At 38.1% G+C, this 20,927-nt stretch overlaps 2 protein-coding genes across 12 annotated transcripts in view; one reads left to right on the top strand and one right to left on the bottom strand.

Annotated features, from left to right (window-relative positions):
- LOC133636327 (zinc finger protein 37-like) overlaps positions 1-20,927 on the bottom strand; it is a 497,781-nt gene that overhangs the window by 137,334 nt on the left and 339,520 nt on the right. The window lies entirely within an intron of this gene.
- LOC133636328 (gastrula zinc finger protein XlCGF57.1-like) overlaps positions 1-20,927 on the top strand; it is a 346,899-nt gene that overhangs the window by 202,747 nt on the left and 123,225 nt on the right. For 4 of the 10 annotated variants that reach the window (XM_062030245.1, XM_062030239.1, XM_062030241.1 and 1 more), the window contains 3 exons: positions 7,997-8,167; positions 15,362-15,619; positions 19,950-20,285. The exons of 1 other annotated variant lie outside the window; for it this stretch is intronic. In XM_062030245.1, coding sequence (XP_061886229.1) covers positions 7,997-8,167; positions 15,362-15,619; positions 19,950-20,285 — 765 coding nt within the window. Of the gene's footprint in view, positions 1-7,996; positions 8,168-12,766; positions 12,872-13,807; positions 14,309-15,361; positions 15,620-19,949; positions 20,286-20,927 lie in introns of those variants that run through there. 5 more of the 10 variants (XM_062030246.1, XM_062030244.1, XM_062030243.1 and 2 more) reach the window with 5 other exon arrangements.

Below are 20,927 nucleotides of genomic sequence, written 5' to 3'. Positions count from 1 at the left end.
AGTGAAGGTTGTGATGCGCTCAGTAAAAATCAATGCTTGCATCTGGTAATGCTTAAAATGACCAAAATACAGTAAATATTACATGTTGTCATTAAGGGAGTAATGATTCCTTTTAACGATTTGATTGATTGTAATTTGTTGTTGCCAATACGATTTATTATTATTTGATTTTTTTTTTTTTTTTAGAAGAATACGATCCGAAACGACTCAGTGAGTTGAAATCGATTCAGTAACTTTTTATTAGAACAAATAAAGCAGTGTGAGTGTGAAATGAATAGAAACTGAGTTTCCTTTATTTCTGTTAATTCTTGTAAGGGAAAGTCCATGGACACACGAGGACGTTAAAAGCAAAAAAACAAAAGGGTTTAAATCAGAGCCCATGGTAGGAAAACCGTTTATATATTTAGTTGATATCCACCATTCTGTCTTTTTGTCTGATTTATAATTGTGATCAAAATTGAATCATCCAATGATTTTGAAAAGATGAAATATCAGTGTCAGCTTTAGTATGAACGATACTGCTTATGTAACTACTTGGTGTTGGATCCAAATTCTCAGTATCACCCAAAACTAATGCAATGTATCGAACAGAAGAATAAGTGTTTAGTACATTTTAACGGAAGTGTAGATAGAACCATAAATTAGCAAGTACAAACCCCGTTTCCATATGAGTTGGGAAATTGTGTTAGATGTAAATGTAAACGGAATACAATGATTTGCAAATCCTTTTCAAGCCATATTCAGTTGAATATGCTACAAAGACAACATATTTGATGTCCAAACTGATAAACATTGTTTTTTTGCAAATAATCATTAACTTTAGAATTTGATGCCAGCAACACGTGACAAAGAAGTTGGGAAAGGTGGCAATAAATACTGATAATGCTCATCAAACACTTATTTGGAACATCCCACTGGTGAACAGGTGGGTGCCATGATTGGGTATAAAAACAGCTTCCCAAAAAATGCTCAGTCTTTCACAAGAAAGGATGGGGCGAGGTACACCACTTTGTCCACAACTGCGTGAGCAAATAGTCAAACAGTTTAAGAACAACGTCTCTCAAAGTGCAATTGCAAGGAATGTAGGGATTTCAACATCTACGCTCCATAATATCATCAAAAGGTTCAGAGAATCTGGAGAAATCACTCCACGTAAGCAGCATGGCCGGAAACCAACATTGAATGAGCGTGACCCTCCATCCCTCAGACGGCACTGTATCAAAAAGCGACATCAATCTCTAAAGGATATCACCACATGGGCTCAGGAACACTTCAGAAAACCACTGTCACTAAATACAGTTGGTCGCTACATCTGTAAGTGCAAGTTAAAGCTCTACTATGCAAAGTGAAAGCCATTTATCAACAACACCCAGAAACGCTGCCGGCTTCTCTGGGCCCGAGATCATCTAAGATGGACTCATGCAAAGTGGAAAAGTGTTCTGTGGTCTGACGAGTCCACATTTCAAATTGTTTTTGGAAATATTCGACATCGTGTCATCCAGACCAAAGGGGAAGCGAACCATCCAGACTGTTATCCACGCAAAGTGTAAAAGGCAGCATGTGTGATGGTATGGGGGTGTATTAGTGGCCAAGACATGGGTAACTTACACATCTGTGAAGGCACCATTAATGCTGAAAGGTACATACAGCTTTTGGAACAACATATGCTGCCATCTAAGCGCCGTCTTTTTCATGGACGCCCCTGCTTATTTCAGCAAGACAATGCCAAGCCACATTCAGCACGTGTTACAACAGCGTGGCTTCGTAAAAAGAGTGTGGGTACTTTCCTGGCCCGCCTGCAGTCCAGACCTGTCTCCCATTGAAAATGTGTGGCGCATTATGGTAAATGGTAAATGGGTTGTACTTGTATATCGCTTTTCTACCCCTTTTTAAGGAGCCCAAAGCGCTTTGACAGTATTTCCACATTCACCCATTCGCACACACATTCACACACTGATGGCGGGAGCTGCCATGCAAGGCGCTAACCAGCAGCCATCAGGAGCAAGGGTGAAGTGTCTTGCCCAAGGACACAACGGACGTGACTAGGATGGTAGAAGGTGGGGATTGAACCAGTAACCCTCCGATTGCTGGCACGGCCACTCTCCCAACTTCGCCACGCCGTCATTATGAAGCGTAAAATATGACAGCGGAGACCCCGGACTGTTGAATGACTGAAGCTCTACATAAAACAAGAATGGGAAAGAATTCCACTTTCAAAGCTTCAACAATTAGTTTCCTCAGTTCCCAAACCTTTACTGAGTGTTGTTAAAAGGAAAGGCCATGTAACACAGTGGTGAACATGCCCTTTCCCAACTACTTTGGCACGTGTTGCAGCCATGAAATTCTAAGTTCATTATCATTTGCAAAAAAAACTAAATTAGGAGGCTTTGGAGCTCGTTTTCAAATGGTTTTATTAGTAATTATATAGAAAATAATGTCAGAATAATTGTATCTAAGTTATCACAAAACTTTGTGTTTCAATGAGTTCCCGGTGAAAAGACAAAAGCTGTCTTTGTTCCTACCAAGAAGAAGGCTTGTAAAACTCCACTGTGTAGGATGGGAAGCAACATGAAGGTGTTCTGTTTCTTTGATGTATTGTAATCCACAGAAAGATTTTGTCCTGACCAGAGAACTACAAAGTGGAAAGGAAGCAGGAGCAAACTCCCCTCCAGGCGACCTTTTCTTTGAACTGTTTTAATCAGAGGCGATGGCTGTTTACGACCCCCGTACCTTAGAAACAGCTGTTGCCATGTAATCTGGGAAAGTCCAAATTAAAGAGGAGGCGTACAATCTTTCGTCAGAGCGTGATGGACACTGTACAAGAGTACAGCCCAGATGTTTCTCCTCAATTGAGCCAAATTAATTCTGGCTCTGTTTAATTCCTTGCTTCTTGTCTAGTTTAATAGATGTCATCAGTGTTTGAACCTGAAAAATAATATCGCAAAATACATTTTAGGCCATGTTAAAAAGTGCCAATGATTGTCACACACACACACTAGGTGTGGCGAGATTATTCTCTGCATTTGACCCATCACCCTTGATCACCCCCTGGGAGGTTAGGCGAGCCCAGGAATAATTTTTGGTGATTTAACTTCCAATTCCAACCCTTGATGCTGAGTGCCAAGCAGGGAGGTAATGGCTCCCATTTTTATAGTCTTTGGTATGACTCATGACCTACCGATCTCCCACTAGGCCACTGAGTGGGCATATGAGTAGGATGTGGCCCATCCTTAGTAAAAAAGTTCCCCCGCCATAGCTTGTTTTTATTTTCTGGTGAGTAATGTTGTAAAGAGCAGCGTGTTTGTCTGCTACTGAGATTTCAAGACAGTTCATTCAATAAAATGTGTTAGTTAAGGTGGTGTCTCAATAGGCAATAGACTACAGACTCTGATTACATTGAACACATTGTTTATTAAAGAATAACCAAATAACAATATCTTATAATAAATACAAATAATAGAGAAATAAAGAAGCCTACAATTTTTGGTTGTGTTTTCCGCTCCATTTGCAGAATGGCGATATACGATATATATCTCCATATTTTTCCCGTAAAGTACAAACAAAACACAAAACAGTCTTAGTTACCTGAGATACTTAGTATGTCATTATTATGACTTAGTAAGTCAATATTTTGACTTAGTAATTTGAGGTTAGTTTGTCTAAATTGTCAGACGATTGCTTCTCTGATGTCTCCATCATGTCCAGAAGTCTCTTCTTTATCTGGACGTCGTCTTCTACTGCATTCAGCAACTTTGTCTCCATTGGAAGTTTTCCTTTTAGTCTGTCCTGCTTGTGGCTGTTGAGTGGAAAAAAAAAAAAAAATTATAAGGATTTTTACAAAATGACATTCAACAATCATGAATACATTATTTGGGATAAAGCCACAAGATAGTGACATGTTATTTACAACATGTCAAATGGTCCTCAACATCGTCAGGAAACAATGTGTGTCAATAAAACACTTCGAGCTATTTTAATTTTGACAGAAAAAAACAATATTTAATGCAACTGCAGTTTTACTTAACTCAATATTATTTATTGCAAGAAACTACTCAAAGCATTTTCAATACAAGCCTATTTAAATACATGTAAAACAGCTGAACTTGAATATATGCTTGCCATCTTGACTTCTGATTCCAAAGCAAGTATTTTTGTCACACTGTTGTCAAACAATGATCATATTCAAACAAATATGATTCCACATTGTTGAAAGTGGTCATCTGAGAGCATTTGGAATTGCAGTGCAGTTCATATCAAAATGTTTTGATGCCACATCTATCTGCCTTTTAACAATATTACTTCCTAGCAATGAAGTTAGCGCCCACATACCTGAAGTAGAGCTCTTCTCTCTTTCACCACAGAAGATTGTGGATTGCTCCTATTGGAATCTTGCTGCTCTTGTACATCATTGGGCATATCTTTGTCTGTGACCAGGCTGTCAAGGGTGAATGGAGAATCCCAACTCCTGTGAGAGCTTGTGTCAATATCTGATGTTTCTATTCCAAATGGAATGGATGTAGTTGATGGAGAAGCGCCCCAGATCTGCTGGCATAGTTGGAAGTACAGCAAAACAACTCTGGCGTAACCACTTCTTCCACCTGCGTCCACTGCTTGTCTGTACTTTCCACAAATCACATTTCAAAGACCATGTACAGAGGAAGGAATTATTTTCTTCAAGAAGGATCTGAGGAAACAAATTTGGGACAATGTATATAATGAAGATGATGTAGATGATGCATATGGGAATTTTGTCAACACCTTTCTAACACTCTATGATAAACATTGCCCATGGAAAGAACGTAGTAAGAAGCAAAAGAAAAACAACCAACCATGGATGACAAAAGGACTGAAAAATGCTTGTCACAAAAAAAAGACATTATATGGAATATTAATAACACAGACATCTATAGAGGCAGAAAATAAGTATAATAAATATAAAAACCAGCTAATTGGTATACTAGGAACATGTAAGAAGGAATACTACAGACAATTATTAAAGAAGAACAGAAACAACATGAGAGCAACATCCTAAATAGCATCATTAAAAATGCTGCTAAGAAAGATTACCCCCAGTACTTTCTACATGGAAATACAAAAAATGACAATATGAACCAAATAGTTGAACGTTTTAATGATGACTTTGTTAAAAATGTGGAAGAAAGATTTCCAAATGCAGATGATGGATCAGTTGAGGACTTGAGTGAGCTCATAGACAGAAATCCCAATTCCATGTTTCTTAAGAACGTGACAAAAGAAGAAATAATCCAAATTGTAAAACATTGTAAATCCAAGACCTCAAGCGACTGTCATGGAATAGATATGGTAACCATAAAAAAGGTTATAGAAGACATTTCAGAACCTCTGACATATATCAGCAACGTATCATTTCTAACCGGCAAATTCCCTGACAAAATGAAAATTGCAAAAGTCGTACCAATTTATAAGAATGGAGACGTACACCAGTTTACTAACTACACACCAGTTTCATTACTTCCACCATTCTACAAAATCATGGAAAAATTATTTAATAGTCGATTAGATTTATTTATTAACAAAAGTGGGACGCTGGTGGAGAACCAATATGGACTCCTAGCAAATATCTCAACATCAATAGCATTAATTAAAACAACAGAAGAAATTACCAATGCAATAGATGGTAAAGAATGTGCGGCAGCAGTATTCATGGACTTAACAAAAGCATTTGACACAATTAATCATGATATTTTAATACAAAAATTAGAAGGATATGGCATCAGAGGTTTGGTCTTGAACTGGGTAAGAAGCTATTTAACCAACAGGAAGCAATATGTGAAGATGGGTGAAAATATGTCAACACGGCTAGATATATCTTGTGGTGTACCGCAGGGATCAATACTGGGACCAAAATTGTTTAATCTTTATATAAACGACATTTGTAAAGTAACAAAGGACTTAAAGTTAGTTTTATTTGCAGACGACACAACTGCTTTCTGTTCAGGAGAGAACACACAGAAGATAATACAAATAATAACAGAAGAAATGAACAAATTAAAAAGATGCTTTGACAAAAACAGACTATCTTTGAATCTCAGTAAAACTAAAATAATGCTATTTGGTAATGGTAGGAAAGAGCATCATACGCAAATACAAATAGACGGAGTAGACATCGAAAGGGTAAAAGAAACCAGATTTTTGGGAGTATTAATAGATGATAAAATGAACTGGAAATCTCATATACAAAACATACAACATAAGGTGGCAAAAAACATTTCAATAATGAATAAAACAAAACATGTCCTGGGCCAAAAATGACTTCATATTGTCTACTGCTCACTAGTGTTACATATCTGACTTATTGTGCAGAAATATGGGAAATAAGTACAAATGTGCGCTACATTTGCTAACCATGTTACAAAAAAGATCAGTTAAAATAATACATAATGTTGGATATAGAGAACATAAAAACCCTTTATTTATTAAGTAAAAAATATTAAAGTTTGGTGATTTGGTAAAATTGCAAACAGCTAAAATGATGCACAAAGCAATCTATAACCTGCTAGCAAAGAATGTACAACATTTCTTCTCAACTAAAGAGGAGAAATATAACCTTAGAGGAAAAAATAATTTAAAACATTTATATGCACGTACAACACTTAAAAATTTTGGCATAACAGTATGTGGAATTAAATGATGGAATGGATTAAGTAAAGAAGTTAAAAATTGTACTGACATGATCCAGTTTAAGAGGTTGTTTAAATTAATAGTGCTTACAAAGTACAAAGAAGAAGAATTATGAGAAAAACTTCCAACCTTATTGAAAATATTCTTCATCTCAGTATGTTAATAATGACTGAATTAATTAATTACATATTACAAACTGTTGTATATACTAATTCATAGATGTTATTTTATTATATAAAAAGGTCTGTAAATGATTTTATATAATTGTAAACGCTTTGAAGTGGGAAAGGGGTAGGATTAAATAAGCTTTGCTTCTTCCTACTCCTTTTCGGGCATGATGTAAATGAAATGATATGAAATTGTGTGATGTATTAGGATGTAAATGTGTTCATGTTCGAAATAAACTAAAAGAAAGAAAGAAAGTGTGGATAGTTGTTTTTGGCATGTCCTCTTTCCGATGAGGATATTCCTCAGATGTGCCTCCAAGTCCGTACCATTCCAAAATAGGGTAAGAATGTCACCAGACTTGGACTGGCAAGTTTCCCAGTCAACACTTTGTTGAGTTTTGTTAACTTTAAGCTCCAAAATGATGCTTAAAAGTAGCTTTACTCCTCTGTCAGTCCACATATATAATTATTTCTTGCCGTGACCCGCCATTTTTGATATATGCCGCCTCCGGAAATGACGTTTTGGATGTTTCTGATTGGCTAAAATGTTCTTAAGTCCTAGGCTACAGCGCCCCCAGTATTTTGGCATGCGTATGACACTCAGTGTATGCGTTTGCTTGGGGATAGTAATAGTTTTTTAAATGCGCACGTGTGGCTGGAGATCCTGTTAAGACCTTAGTTTAGGCGGTGGCTCTTGGTTGCTAAGGCGGCTGCCTTAACAACAAAGCGCTGCGGGAAATCCTGATATATGTCCAGTTTAACAGTCCAGTTGTGATTGATTGAATGCCCTGAGAATTATACTGGGCATTCTTTTGTAATTGCCACAAAATAATGTGTAGTATTTTGTTAATTTCTTGCCAAAATGTTTTTATTTTATAGATATTTTCAAAGCAGAATATTGTCCTTTGGGCCCTCTGGCACCTCATGGGGGACCCGTAAAATCTGTGGCTCTTAAGACCTCACTGTTGGCTTTGTACGCTCATGTTACTTCTCAACTAGTCAAAGTTGATGCTAATCGACCTCTTTCTTCTCCTTTTTACTGAATGTGAAAGCAAAAGTGAGTCCACAAATAACCAAATCGTAAAAGCAGAATCGAAAAATGAAATCTGAATTGGTCAAATCTTATCTATTTCCATCCCAGCATGTGTTTGTGTTCTTGTGTCCTGCAGACGTCTGTGAAAAATATGGTCCACCTGAGCAGCAAGAGGGGTCCTCCAGTATGGAGCAGAAGAGCTCACAGCACCTCCACGTGAAAGAAGAGGAGCCACAGCCCCCCCACTTCATAGAGGAAGACAAGAGACACCTCATCAGTGTGAAGAGTGAAGATGATGAGGTCAAAGGTGAGAGTGAGGAGAAGAGAAGCAGCAGCTCAACACAACACATGACAACAGAAGCTGATGGAGACCACTGTGGAGGATCACAAGCAGACAAGATCTTAGCTCCACTATCAGATAGTGAGGACACAACGTCACACTCTCCTGACACTGATGATGAACACTCTAAACATGATAAGACATGTCACACTGACAACACTCACTTCACATGTTCTCTCTGTCACAACACTTTTAATGACCGTTGCAATATGAAACGACACATGAGAACACACACTGGAGAAAAACCTTTTTCATGTTCAATCTGCGGTAAAGATTTTACTCAAAGGCACCATTTGAAAGAACACATAAGAATACACACTGGAGAAAAACCTTTTTCATGTTCAATCTGCAGTAAAGATTTTACTCAAAGGCAAAATTTGAAAGCACACATGAGAATACACACTGGAGAAAAACCTTTTTCATGTTCAATCTGCGGTAAAGATTTTACTCAAAGGCAAAATTTGAAAATACACATGAGAATACACACTGGAGAAAAACCTTTTTCATGTTTAATCTGCGGTAAAGATTTTACTCAAAGGCCCCATTTCAAAGCACACATGAGAAAACACACTGGAGAAAAACCTTTTTCCTGCTCAGAATGTGGTAAAAGTTTTGTAATAAATCGAAGTTTAAAAGCACACACGAGAACACACACTGGTGAAAAACCTTTTATGTGTTCAGTATGTGTTAAAAGTTATATAGACAGACGGCAATTAAAATCACACATGAGAATGCACTCTGGTGAAAAACCATACTTCTGTTCAAGCTGCAACAAAAGCTTTCGTCACCGACAATCTTGTACAGCACACATGAGAAGACACCCAGGAGAGAAAGCGTTGAGTTGCAGTGTGTGTGGTGAAAGATTGTCTTCTAAGTACCAGTGTAAGAAACACAAGTGTGCTGGTGAGAACAGCAGCAGCAAATGAAGATGCAGGATTTGAAATAAACTTTAACTTTGACTTTCTAACAACATCAGCACATATAACATGTGTGACATCATTGTTGTGTGTGTAACACAATCTTGTTAATATGATTCTAACATTTATAGATGAGACACTTCAGATTAGTGCTTTTATTTCAGTCAAGTACATGAGTTAATATACACATTTGTGTACTTTAAAATGAACAGAACAGTTGGACTGAAAAGGTGACAATAAACAGTAAATAAAATGTGTTACAGTAGGCCTTTTATGTGTAGATATTCATAATTCACTTTAATACTTAATCATAATAGTGTTTTGCATATGTTTTTCGAAAAAATGAAGTGTTACATATTTTATTTTGTAATTGTAGATGATTCCATAGATGAACTCCTTTATATGATATACATATTTGTTTTACATGTGTTCATACCTTTGCTTTTGAGTACACATAAATCCCTCTTAGTTCATATTTACTGGTTCACATCTGAAACATCTTCTGGACCACTTCTGGAAGCATATTATTATTTACTTTATACATCATTTGAGCAGTTGTCTTTTATACAATTTTAAAATGTGTGACTTTATGAATCATTAGTTGTGTCTCTATAATCCATTCTATTAAAGGCCTACTGAAATGAATTTTTTTTATTTAAACGGGGATAGCAGATCTATTCTATGTGTCATACTTGATCATTTCGCGATATTGCCATATTTTTGCTGAAAGGATTTAGTATAGAACAACGACGATAAAGATTGCAACTTTTGGTATCTGATAAAAAAAAGGCTTGCACCTACCGGAAGTAGCGTGACGTAGTCAGTTGAACATATACGCAAAGTTCCCTATTGTTTACAATGATGGCCGCATGAAGTGAGAGAGATTCGGACCGAGAAAGCGACAATTTCCCCATTAATTTGAGCGAGGATGAAAGATTTGTGGATGAGTAAAGTGCAAGTGAAGGACTAGTGGGGAGTTGAAGCTATTCAGATAGGGAAGATGCTGTGAGAGCCGGGGGTGACCTGATATTCAGCTGGGAATGACTACAACAGTAAATAAACACAAGACATATATATACTCTATTAGCCACAACACAACCAGGCTTATATTTAATATGCCACAAATTAATCCTGCATAAAAACACCTGCGTGTTTGTTATGCTAGCTCCTAGCTCCTCTGCTAGCTCCTAGCTCCATAGAACACGCCAATACAATTCAAACACCTGATCAACACACACAATCACTCAGCCCAAAAGACCGTTTACCTAACCCAAGGTTCATAAAGCTTATATATTTTTAAAAAGTTACGTACGTGACGCGCACATACGGTCAAGTTATCGAATGTTTAGCAGCCAAGGCTGCATACTCACGGTACCTGATATTCAGCTGGGAATGACTACAACAGTAAATAAACACAAGACATATATATACTCTATTAGCCACAACACAACCAGGCTTATATTTAATATGCCACAAATTAATCCTGCATAATAACACCTGCGTGTTTGTTATGCTAGCTCCTCGCTCCTCTGCTAGCTCCTAGCTCCATAGAACACGCCAATACAATTCAAACACCCGATCAACACACACAATCACTCAGCCCAAAAGACCGTTCACCTAACCCAAGGTTCATAAAGCTTATATATTTTTAAAAAGTTACGTACGTGACGCGCACGTACGGTACGGTACGTGTTATGCTAGCTCCTAGCTCCTCTGCTAGCTCCTAGCTCCATAGAACACGCCAATACAATTCAAACACATGATCAACACACACAATCACTCAGCCCAAAAGACCGTTCACCTAACCCAAGGTTCATAAAGCTTATATATTTAAAAAAAGTTACGTACATACGCAAAAAAAAGCCAAAGCTGCATACTCACAGTAGCACGTCTGCGTCTTTGTCATCCAAATCAAAGTAATCCTGGTAAGAGTCTGTGTTGTCCCAGTTCTCTACAGGCGTCTGTGTATCCAAATCAAAAGTCCTCCTGGTTAGAGTCTCTGTTATCCGAGTTCTTCCATCTTGACTGCATCTTTCGGGAATGTAAACAAAGAAGCGCCGGCTGTGTACTGTTGTGGCTGACTACGTTCGAAAAATACGTCCATTTCGCACCGACAACTTTCTTCTTTGCTTGCTCGGCTTCCTTCTCCATAATGCAATGAACATGATTGAAACAGATTCACGAACACAGATGTCCAGAATACTGTGGAATTATGAAATGAAAACAGAGCTTTTTCGTATCGGCTTCAATGTGGAAGGCATACCCGTGTTCGTCGGGCTACGTCACACGCATACGTCATCCTCAGAGGCGTTTCGAACCGGAAGTTTAGCGGCAAATTTAAAATGTCACTTTATAAGTTAACCCGGCCGTATTGGCATGTGTTATAATGTTAAGATTTCATCATTGATATATAAACTATCAGACTGCGTGGTCGGTAGTAGTGGCTTTCAGTAGGCCTTTAATTGTCTTTATTACTCTCTTGTGTAATATGAATATTGTTGTGTGATTGTTTTATATGTATGTCCCCAGACCTTTATGCAATAAACAATGTATGCTTCAACTAAAGTTGGGTACAATACATGTAGTTAATATTTGTAAGTATGTATTTTATTCTATTTATTATCGCAGTAAATTTGTTAAATGTTTTCTTTATATGACTTCCATGTAGTTTCCAGCTTACTAGACTAAGTCAGCCTGGAGGATGTGTGTAATGTTGAGATGTGTTGGAGATGACTTGGTTTGTTTGGATGTTGTCAACCTGTCAATTGTTCTATTTAAACATGTTGTCAGATCTCGCGAGAGATACAAGCAACCAGCTCTATTACTTCTTCTTACTGGCAGTTTGCAGCCATGACTTGAAAGGTTCATACTGCCACCTACTGGACTGTAGAATGTAGTGTGGGCCATAGGACAGAAGGAGGAAATCCCATTAAGAACCTGTGGAGGGCAGCAATACACCTAAGATGTTCTACTAGTCTGCTGGAAATAGAAAGAAGAAGAAGAAGGAGGGGAAAGCAAGATGGCGTTTGGGGGAGAAAGTCTTAACGTGGACATTATAGTTCTATATTTTTAATCAGTGCATACATGTGCACATATATGTGGTTTTATATAGGCTACCTTTTATTTTGTTTCCCGAGTATCCTGGTTCCTTAATTTTTGTAAGTACAAATAATCTTCAATCGCGCTGCTGGATCAGTTAGAATTAGTGGATGGATTCACCCATTCACACACACATTCACACACTGATGGCGGGAGCTGCCATGCAAGGCACTAACCACCACTCATCAGGAGCAAGGGTGAAGTGTCTTGCCCAAGGACACAACGGACGTGACGAGGTTGGTAGAAGGTGGGGATCGAACCAGGAACCCTCAGGTTGCTGGCACGGCCACTCTCCCAACCGCGCCAATCCCTTTCAGTGTTTGATGCAACTGACTCTGACTTTGTCTTACTTCTCTATTTTTGGAGGTAAAACTCTGGAGCTTTTGAAGTGGTCTTGTCATGGTTGTCCGGACAGAAGGGCGACACGGCAGTGCGGCTGGATCAAAAGACACGTCGGAGACGCTTTACTGAAGCAAAAGTTGCTTTATTACCAGCGAGCGTCATTTACACAGGACTGCAGTTCCTGGGAGGAGGTCAGGTCAAATATGGAGGACTCCTCTCCCGGAGAAGCCAAACCATCCTTTTATATATTCCTTCTTTCACTGTCTGGGTGTGCTAAACAGCACCACCTGACCACGAAAGGAGATGTTGGTGTGTAAGTGTCTGGAAAACAACTGCTTTTGAGGTTGGCGTTTGAGCTAGACAGGTAGTCTCCTTTCAAGGATATGGTTGTCACTTTTGCATTCCCAAGTCCCAATTAGGGCCTCTTTTCCTACGAGAAGTGATCCAATTCACCTGCCAATATCAAACTAAGGGGCCTTATCTTCTCATGTGCTCAAACTGAAATACCACTGTTTACTCAAACCTGATGCTTTGCTTTCTCCCACATCAATATGAACATTCACCAAGTGTACAACATGATATGACTTCATTAATACACTTCATTTTACATACTCAGGAGTTTGCACTTCTCTGGAATATTCCCCCAGTGACTGTGTGACTTTTGTGTAAACATGTTGATACACATTGTTACAAACTGAGAGGAACATCAACCTCTCATAAATATTGTGTGTCTGAAACTGTCTTGGCGTCTTGTCCAGGGTGTACCCCGCCTTCCGCCCGAATGCAGCTGAGATAGGCTCCAGCACCCCCCCCCCCCCGCGACCCCAAAAGGGACAAGCGGTAGGAAATGGATGGATGGATGGATGGCTAATCAAAGAAAAAAAAAAGAAAAAAATACAAAATAAAAAAAGAAAAATAACATTAAAAAAAAACAAATATTAAAAAATATATATATATATATATATATATATATATATATATATATATATATATATATATATATATATATATATATATATATATATATATGTATATATATATATATATAATGCTAAAGGAAATGTAAAAATAACAAGAAAACCTCCCACATTCTAAAATACATTATAAACACGATTAGCATCAAAGGCAAAAAAATATCATGAGTGTAATATTTATTTTGTTTCTTTTTTTTATTTCCTTATGCTACTGTTGTTTCAATACATTGTTAAATATTTGAATGTTTTTACGAAAATAAATGGACAAGTTTACTTTTATTTTCAGAATAAGTAAATAGTATATAATAAAATAGATTTACCGGGGGGTGGGAGCTGGTTGTACTTATTTCTCTCGCGAGATCTGGGAAAGAGCTGGTTACTTGTTTCTCTCGCGAGATCTGACAAGCCTGCGCGCGAAGCAAACACGGCGAGGATAAAGCAAGATGGCGTCTGACGGTGAAGACGTTATTGCAGTGTTCTTAATCTGTGCGTCCATGTACACATATATGTCCTTTATTACACTCTATTCATTAATAACTGTTTGTATATTAGTCTGAGCGCACTTTCATGCTAGCTTAGCTTGCTAGTTAGCTTAGCTTGTTAGCTGCTAACAAAGAAGTGATGAAAACACATCGCTAAGCAGAGATCAAGTGTGAGTGTAAAGTGTTGTGATTGTGTGAAAATGTGCGAAAGAACCATAGCAGAGTACGAGGAGGAACTTTGTCCAACAAAAGAGGAGAAGGAGCGACAACATCAAGTTGTGTTACACACAACAGGTTTGTTTACTTCTTACTCTCACATCTTTACTAACTTTATATTTATTATTAACACTATTCTTCAATAGATTGTCTATAGGAAGATGAATTGGATGATGCACTGATTGTTTTATGTTGTTCATAAAAACCAGACAATATTTATGAGAGGTTGATGTTCCTCTCAGTTTGTAACAATGTGTATCAACATGTTTACACAAAACTCACACAGTCACCGGGGGAATATTCCAGAGAGCAGGTTAAGTGCAAACTCCTGAGTATGTAAAGCTCGAGAGTTTGACCTCCACAAATAAGAGAGGTAAGACAAAGTCAGAGTCAGTTACCATGGTTACTGACGCTGTAAACCTAGCCTGTTAGCTGGCAGGTTTGACAAGTTATTTATGTGTGTAAAAGCTATACTGACCTGTTATTTCCTTCATATTGGTGCAGCCATTAACCTACTACAACACCTACTACATCCACCTACTCAGTGGCCTAGTGGTCGTTAGAGTGTCCGCCCTGAGATGGGTAGGTTGTGAGTTCAAACCCCAACTGAGTCATACCAAAGACTATAAAATGGGACCCATTACTTCCCTACTTGGCACTCAGCATCAAGGGTTGGAATTGGGGGTTAAATCACCATAGAAAATATTCCCGGGCGCGGCCACCGCTGCTGCTCACTGCTCCCCTCACCTCCCAGGGGGTGATCAAAGGTGATGGGTCAAATGCAGAGAATAATCTGGCCACACCTAGTGTGTGTGTGACAATCATTGGTACTTTAACTTTTTAATGTGGCAGTGATTGTGGAAAAAACAAAGCCTGATCTAAAGATGACATCTTGATCTCATACCATCTCAAACCAATCGGTCATTCATTATGAAGTGAAATGTCTTAAAGTCGCTTAAATTCATCTTCAACCAAGCAACACTATGTTTTATCCAGTTACTCGATTAATCGAAAACATTTCCAGTAGAACACTTGATTAATAAAATGTTCAATAGCCACAGCCCTATATTTCATGTACGATTTAATATTTAGCATGTAGGAGTTAAAATGTGTTTTGTTTGTGTCCTGTAGACATCCATCAGCTGATTGGACACCAAGAAGAATGTCTCCCTCATCTGCAGGGGGACAGATTCACTTTAGAGGATCCACAGCCCTCACATTTTAAAGGGGACGAGGAGGATCCACACATGAAAGAGGAAGAGGAGGGAGAGTGTGTTGTAGGGCAGGAGGAGGATGATGTCAGCAAGTTTCCACTGACTGTTGTCTCTGTGAAGACTGAAGAGCATGAAGACAAAGCACGTGAGTCCTCACAGCTTCATCACAGTCCAAGTAAGCACAACATCCACATATCATCTAATACAATGTTTGTGACACATGTTCATTCGGGGGCCACATTTATGACTAAAGATGGAGATATACTTGCTTTTTAACACCACCATTTAAAAATGAATGCTCATCAATCATCAACAATGTAATTGCTGGGGTGTAACCATGTGACCTAGAGGCCGTCCTCCTTACCTCACGTGGTCAAATGAAGGCAAACATTCAATATGGCTACTGTTTATTTACCTTTAGCAGCACATATGTCAGCATATTTCAAAGGTTTAGTGGTGAAGATTAGGGATGTATACCAAGTACCATTTTTTTTAGTACTGGTTCCTAATTATGTCGTCCATGAGGACCGTGAAGATTCTGGACTAACGACACAACTATTTGTATTTTTAATTCCAGCTGACTGACGTAACTATGACACGTTGTCACATTGAGTTCAGCTGCCGCTGCTACACATTAAAATCAGCTTTGAATAATGACAAATAAGGAAGCAACAACACGCTAAAGTGTGATGTGTGTGTTATTGACAAGAAGATGACATAACTGCATTTCACCTTGCACTGCACACATAGTTGACTTCTTTAAGACTTCAAATAAACAGCTGTTTTTTTTTCTTTTTTCTTTATTTAACCAGGTAAAAATCCCATTGAGATCAAAGATCTCTTTTCCAAGGGAGACCTGGCCAAGAGGGCAGCAGCAAGGTTACATTAAAAACTGTAAACAACACATAAAACATGACATGTACAACATTAAAACTTGCTGACATAACACATGTGCATACAGACAAGGTAAACAGTAAACAACACATAAAACATGACATGTACAACATTAAAACTTGCTGACATAACACATGTGCATACAGACAAGGTAGACTGCAATCCTTTCACAGAAGCTTTAAACTCATTCAATGTAACAAGGGTTTGAAGTTGAATACTGGATTGTAGGTTATTCCAAGCCTTCGCTGCTGAAAACCTAAATGCTTTCTTGCCCAGTTCAGTTCTTACTTTGGGGACGACAAATTGCAGAACATTCATTGAAAGAAGATTGTGACTTCCTTGTTTCTTTGTTAAAATACAAGACAGATAAGATAGGGTGATACCCAGAATGGTTTTGTAGATGAACACATACCAATGATTGAGGCGTCGAGCACATAAAGATGTCCAGTTAACCATTGAGTATAACACACAATGGTGAGTAAGTTAACCATTGTGTATAACACACAATGGTGAGTAAGTTAACCATTGAGTATAACACACAATGGTGAGTAAGTTAACCATTGAGTACAACACACAATGGTGAGTAAGTTAACCATTGAGTATAACACAATGGTGAGTAAGTTAACCATTGAGTATAACACTATGGTGAGTAAGTTAACCATTGAGTATAACACTATGGTGAGTAAGTTAACCATTGAGTATAACACAATGGTGAGTAAGTTAACCATTGAGTATAACACACAATGGTGAGTAAGTTAACCATTGAGTACAACACAATGGTGAGTAAGTTAACCATTGAGTATAACACAATGGTGAGTAAGTTAACCATTGAGTATAACACACAATGGTGAGTAAGTTAACCACTGAGTATAACACAATGGTGAGTAAGTTAACCATTGAGTATAACACTATGGTGAGTAAGTTAACCATTGAGTATAACACTATGGTGAGTAAGTTAACCATTGAGTATAACACAATGGTGAGTAAGTTAACCATTGAGTATAACACACAATGGTGAGTAAGTTAACCATTGAGTACAACACAATGGTGAGTAAGTTAACCACTGAGTATAACACAATGGTGAGTAAGTTAACCATTGAGTATAACACACAATGGTGAGTAAGTTAACCATTGAGTATAACACACAATGGTGAGTAAGTTAGCCATTGAGTTAGGGATGATGTTTGATAAGAAATTATCGAGATCGAGTCTATTATCGAATCCTCTTATCGAACCGATTCCTTATCGATTCTCTTATGGAGTCCAGATAGGTTGTTGTATATGGAAAAAAACACACAATATTTGGTTTAACAAAAGCTCACTTTTATTATATAAGAAAACAATTTAATCTAATAAATAAATAAATATTGACTGTTACCCACCTAAAAAATAAAATAAAATAAATAAATATTGACTGTTGTTACCCAAAGTATATTAAGTGGGATTTTTCAGAAAAACAAATAAAAACAGTAACACAAAAACAAGCTGTCTCTGTGATCACTATAGGTGTATAAATAATAATATAGTGTTAAATAAAATCAGTCCCTTGGGCACAAAACTGAAAATAATACAGCTCTCCAAAAGTGCAATTCTGCTGCTATTTGACATAACTGTTTGTTATGATGCTTTGACATTTTTGCACTTTATTTCTTTATTGAAAGAACATTCTATGAAGAGAAAAGTTATTTGCAAATGTGGTTACAATGCTAAAAAATGAAATGTTAAAGCTAAAAAAAGAAATACACTTTATTGAGTTAACATTCTTTATAGGGGGAAAGATGTTATGAGTTGCTAGGGAATATAACAACTACACTACCCAGCATGCAACGGGAGTGACGAGCATGCGCGGTAGCCCCGAAAAGTGTTGTTGCATGTCGTCACCCTGTTAGGTTATGAGCACGCTGTGAAAGTAAACGTCAAGAACTCAGCCAACACGCCTCGTCTGCATTATTTATAATTAGACAGACAACACAAATACAGTGTGATTTTGTTTTGTTTACAAGGAAAGAAAAACAAAAGTTAAAAAAGGGAGAGGTCATATATATGTATGTGCTGCGGTTGCTTTAAGAACGTTGGAACAGCTGCCGTAAAGGAGGTGCGTTGCTAGCCTGGTTGCTATGTTTCCGGTTGGTCGTAAAAGTGTTCGCCATGTGTTTGTACCCTGCTAAAATCTCTCAGTAAAATTATTCATTGGATTATACCTTTAGTTTTGAACTTTATTACACTTTGGAGCGCTTTTTCCCGTCCATTTTTTTCCTGCTTTCGCTATCTGCGCCTAATGACTGAGCTACATGACGTCATTTCTTGTGATGTCACACGGAGCATTTCTGGTCGGGACGGGATTCGTTCCGAGGGATTCGAGTAAAGAACCAACTCTTTTTCTTTACTATAGTGGTCTCGATAACGTGTACCAGTTCTCAAAAAGGGATTAGAGTCCGAGGACTCGGTTCTTTTCTTATCGAACAACCGGGAAAACCGGTTTCGAGTATCATCCCTACATTGAGTATAACACACAATGGTGAGCCTCACCTTGGATTGCGCAATGACCGGCTAACTGCTGGCCTGCTGTGCAGTGAGATCGTATTGCTGTATGAATTATATTGAACATTTCCATAGTTTAGTTAGCTGAGGTATATAATGTACAGTGTATTTTGTCAACAACTGTATGTGTGTAACGTATTTCTTGTGCTGAGCAATCATAAAACGGCTGCGAAGACAAACTGGCTGAGGCTCGCAGTAATCCCGCCTCCTGGTGGATAATGCACCCCCGCCGTAGAATGCACCCCCTGACGAGAGTGTTATATCAACTAAAGCCCACACTTAAACTTTCCATGTGCAAGATTGAATCTATTTAAAAAAGTTATTTAATAAGATGCCAAAAAGTGCAAAAACAATAATGTTTGTGTTGGAGGAGTTGTGAATGACTGCTGGGCCACAACATTAGGTACACCTGCAGACTGCAGCACAGATTTCATATTTCAGTCATTCACAACTCCTCCAACACGAACATTATTGTTATAAACATTATAATTGTATGTAAAAAACAACATTATGATTTGTACATTTTCAGAATGGGTTTGTTCTATTTTTAAACAAAGAAAACAATCCGCAGTTGTCTTTATTTTTAAGTTATCTTGCCGTGATTTTACCAGTCCGGCCAACTTGGAGTACATCTTCCTCCATGTGGCCCCCTCATTTAAAATGAGTTTAAACACCCCTAGCCTAGATCTTCCTGCAAAAAGCAGATACGAGAAAAAAATCTAATTATGAAATGAATAGATCCCTAAAGATTTGTTGAGTAATATCAGGGATTATCTGTTGGTGACGTTCCCAGACATGTGGAACTATCTTGAGTTCCAGACATCATTCTACACCACAAATTATGGTTAAGTTTGGAGATAAAGTTTAGGTGTCATAGACCGTATACAGAATAAAATATTTACACACTTTATATCAGTGAGTGTAAAGTTAAGAATGCCTCAATCAATGCTGCTTTGTTTTGCTACACATTTTTAACACAACACACGAAAAAACACAAATAATGTCATTGTGTTAACAGTGTCAGTCCAAAACTATTCTCTCTTTATCTTATTTACTTATTTACCCAACAGACGTCCAGCAGCCCCTTCACATTAAAGAGGAAGAGGAGGATCCACAGCCCAACCACATTAAAAAGGAAGAGGAGGATCCACAGCCCACCCACATTAAAGAGGAAGAGGATGATCCACAGCCCACCAACATTAAAGAGGAAGACGAGGATCCACAGCCCACCCACATTAAAGAGGAGGAGGAGGATCCACAGCCCCCCCACATGAAAGAGGAGGGAGAGTGTGTTGTAGGGCAGGAGGAGGATGATGTCAGCAAGTTTCCACTGACTGTTGTCTCTGTGAAGACTGAAGAGCATGAAGACAAAGCACCTGAGTCCTCACAGATTCATCACAGTCCAAGTAAGCACATATCATTTTATTCTCAGGGCATTCAATCCATCACAACTGGACTGTTCACTTTGTCTTAGAAGACTCATCCAAGTAGGCTTCATCACTTCATGCTCATACACTTCAAGTCTTAAATCTAATCATTGCAATTTAGAGGGGAACTGCACTTTTTGGGGGAATTTTTCTATCGTTCACAATCATTATAAAAGACATGATGGTGGATATATTAAAGGCCTACTGAAAGCCACTACTACCGACCACGCAGTCTGATAGTTTATATATCAATGATGAAATCTTAACATTATAACACATGCCAATACGGCCGGGTTAACTTATAAAGTGACATTTTAAATTTGCCGCTAAACTTCCGGTTCGAAACGCCTCTGAGGATGACGTATGCGTGTGACGTAGCCCGACGAACACGGGTATGCCTTCCACATTGAAGCCGATACGAAAAAGCTCTTGTTTCATTTCATAATTCCACAGTATTCTGGACATCTGTGTTCGTGAATCTGTTTCAATCATGTTCATTGCATTATGGAGAAGGAAGCCAAGCAAGCAAAGAAGAAAGTTGTCGGTGCGAAATGGACGTATTTTTCGAACGTAGTCAGCAACAACAGTACACAGCCGGCGCTTCTTTGTTTACATTCCCGA

Source organism: Entelurus aequoreus, linkage group LG20 (assembly GCF_033978785.1).
Source record: "Entelurus aequoreus isolate RoL-2023_Sb linkage group LG20, RoL_Eaeq_v1.1, whole genome shotgun sequence".
Lineage (NCBI taxonomy): Eukaryota > Metazoa > Chordata > Actinopteri > Syngnathiformes > Syngnathidae > Entelurus > Entelurus aequoreus.
This window is presented reverse-complemented; position numbering and strand designations above follow the sequence as displayed.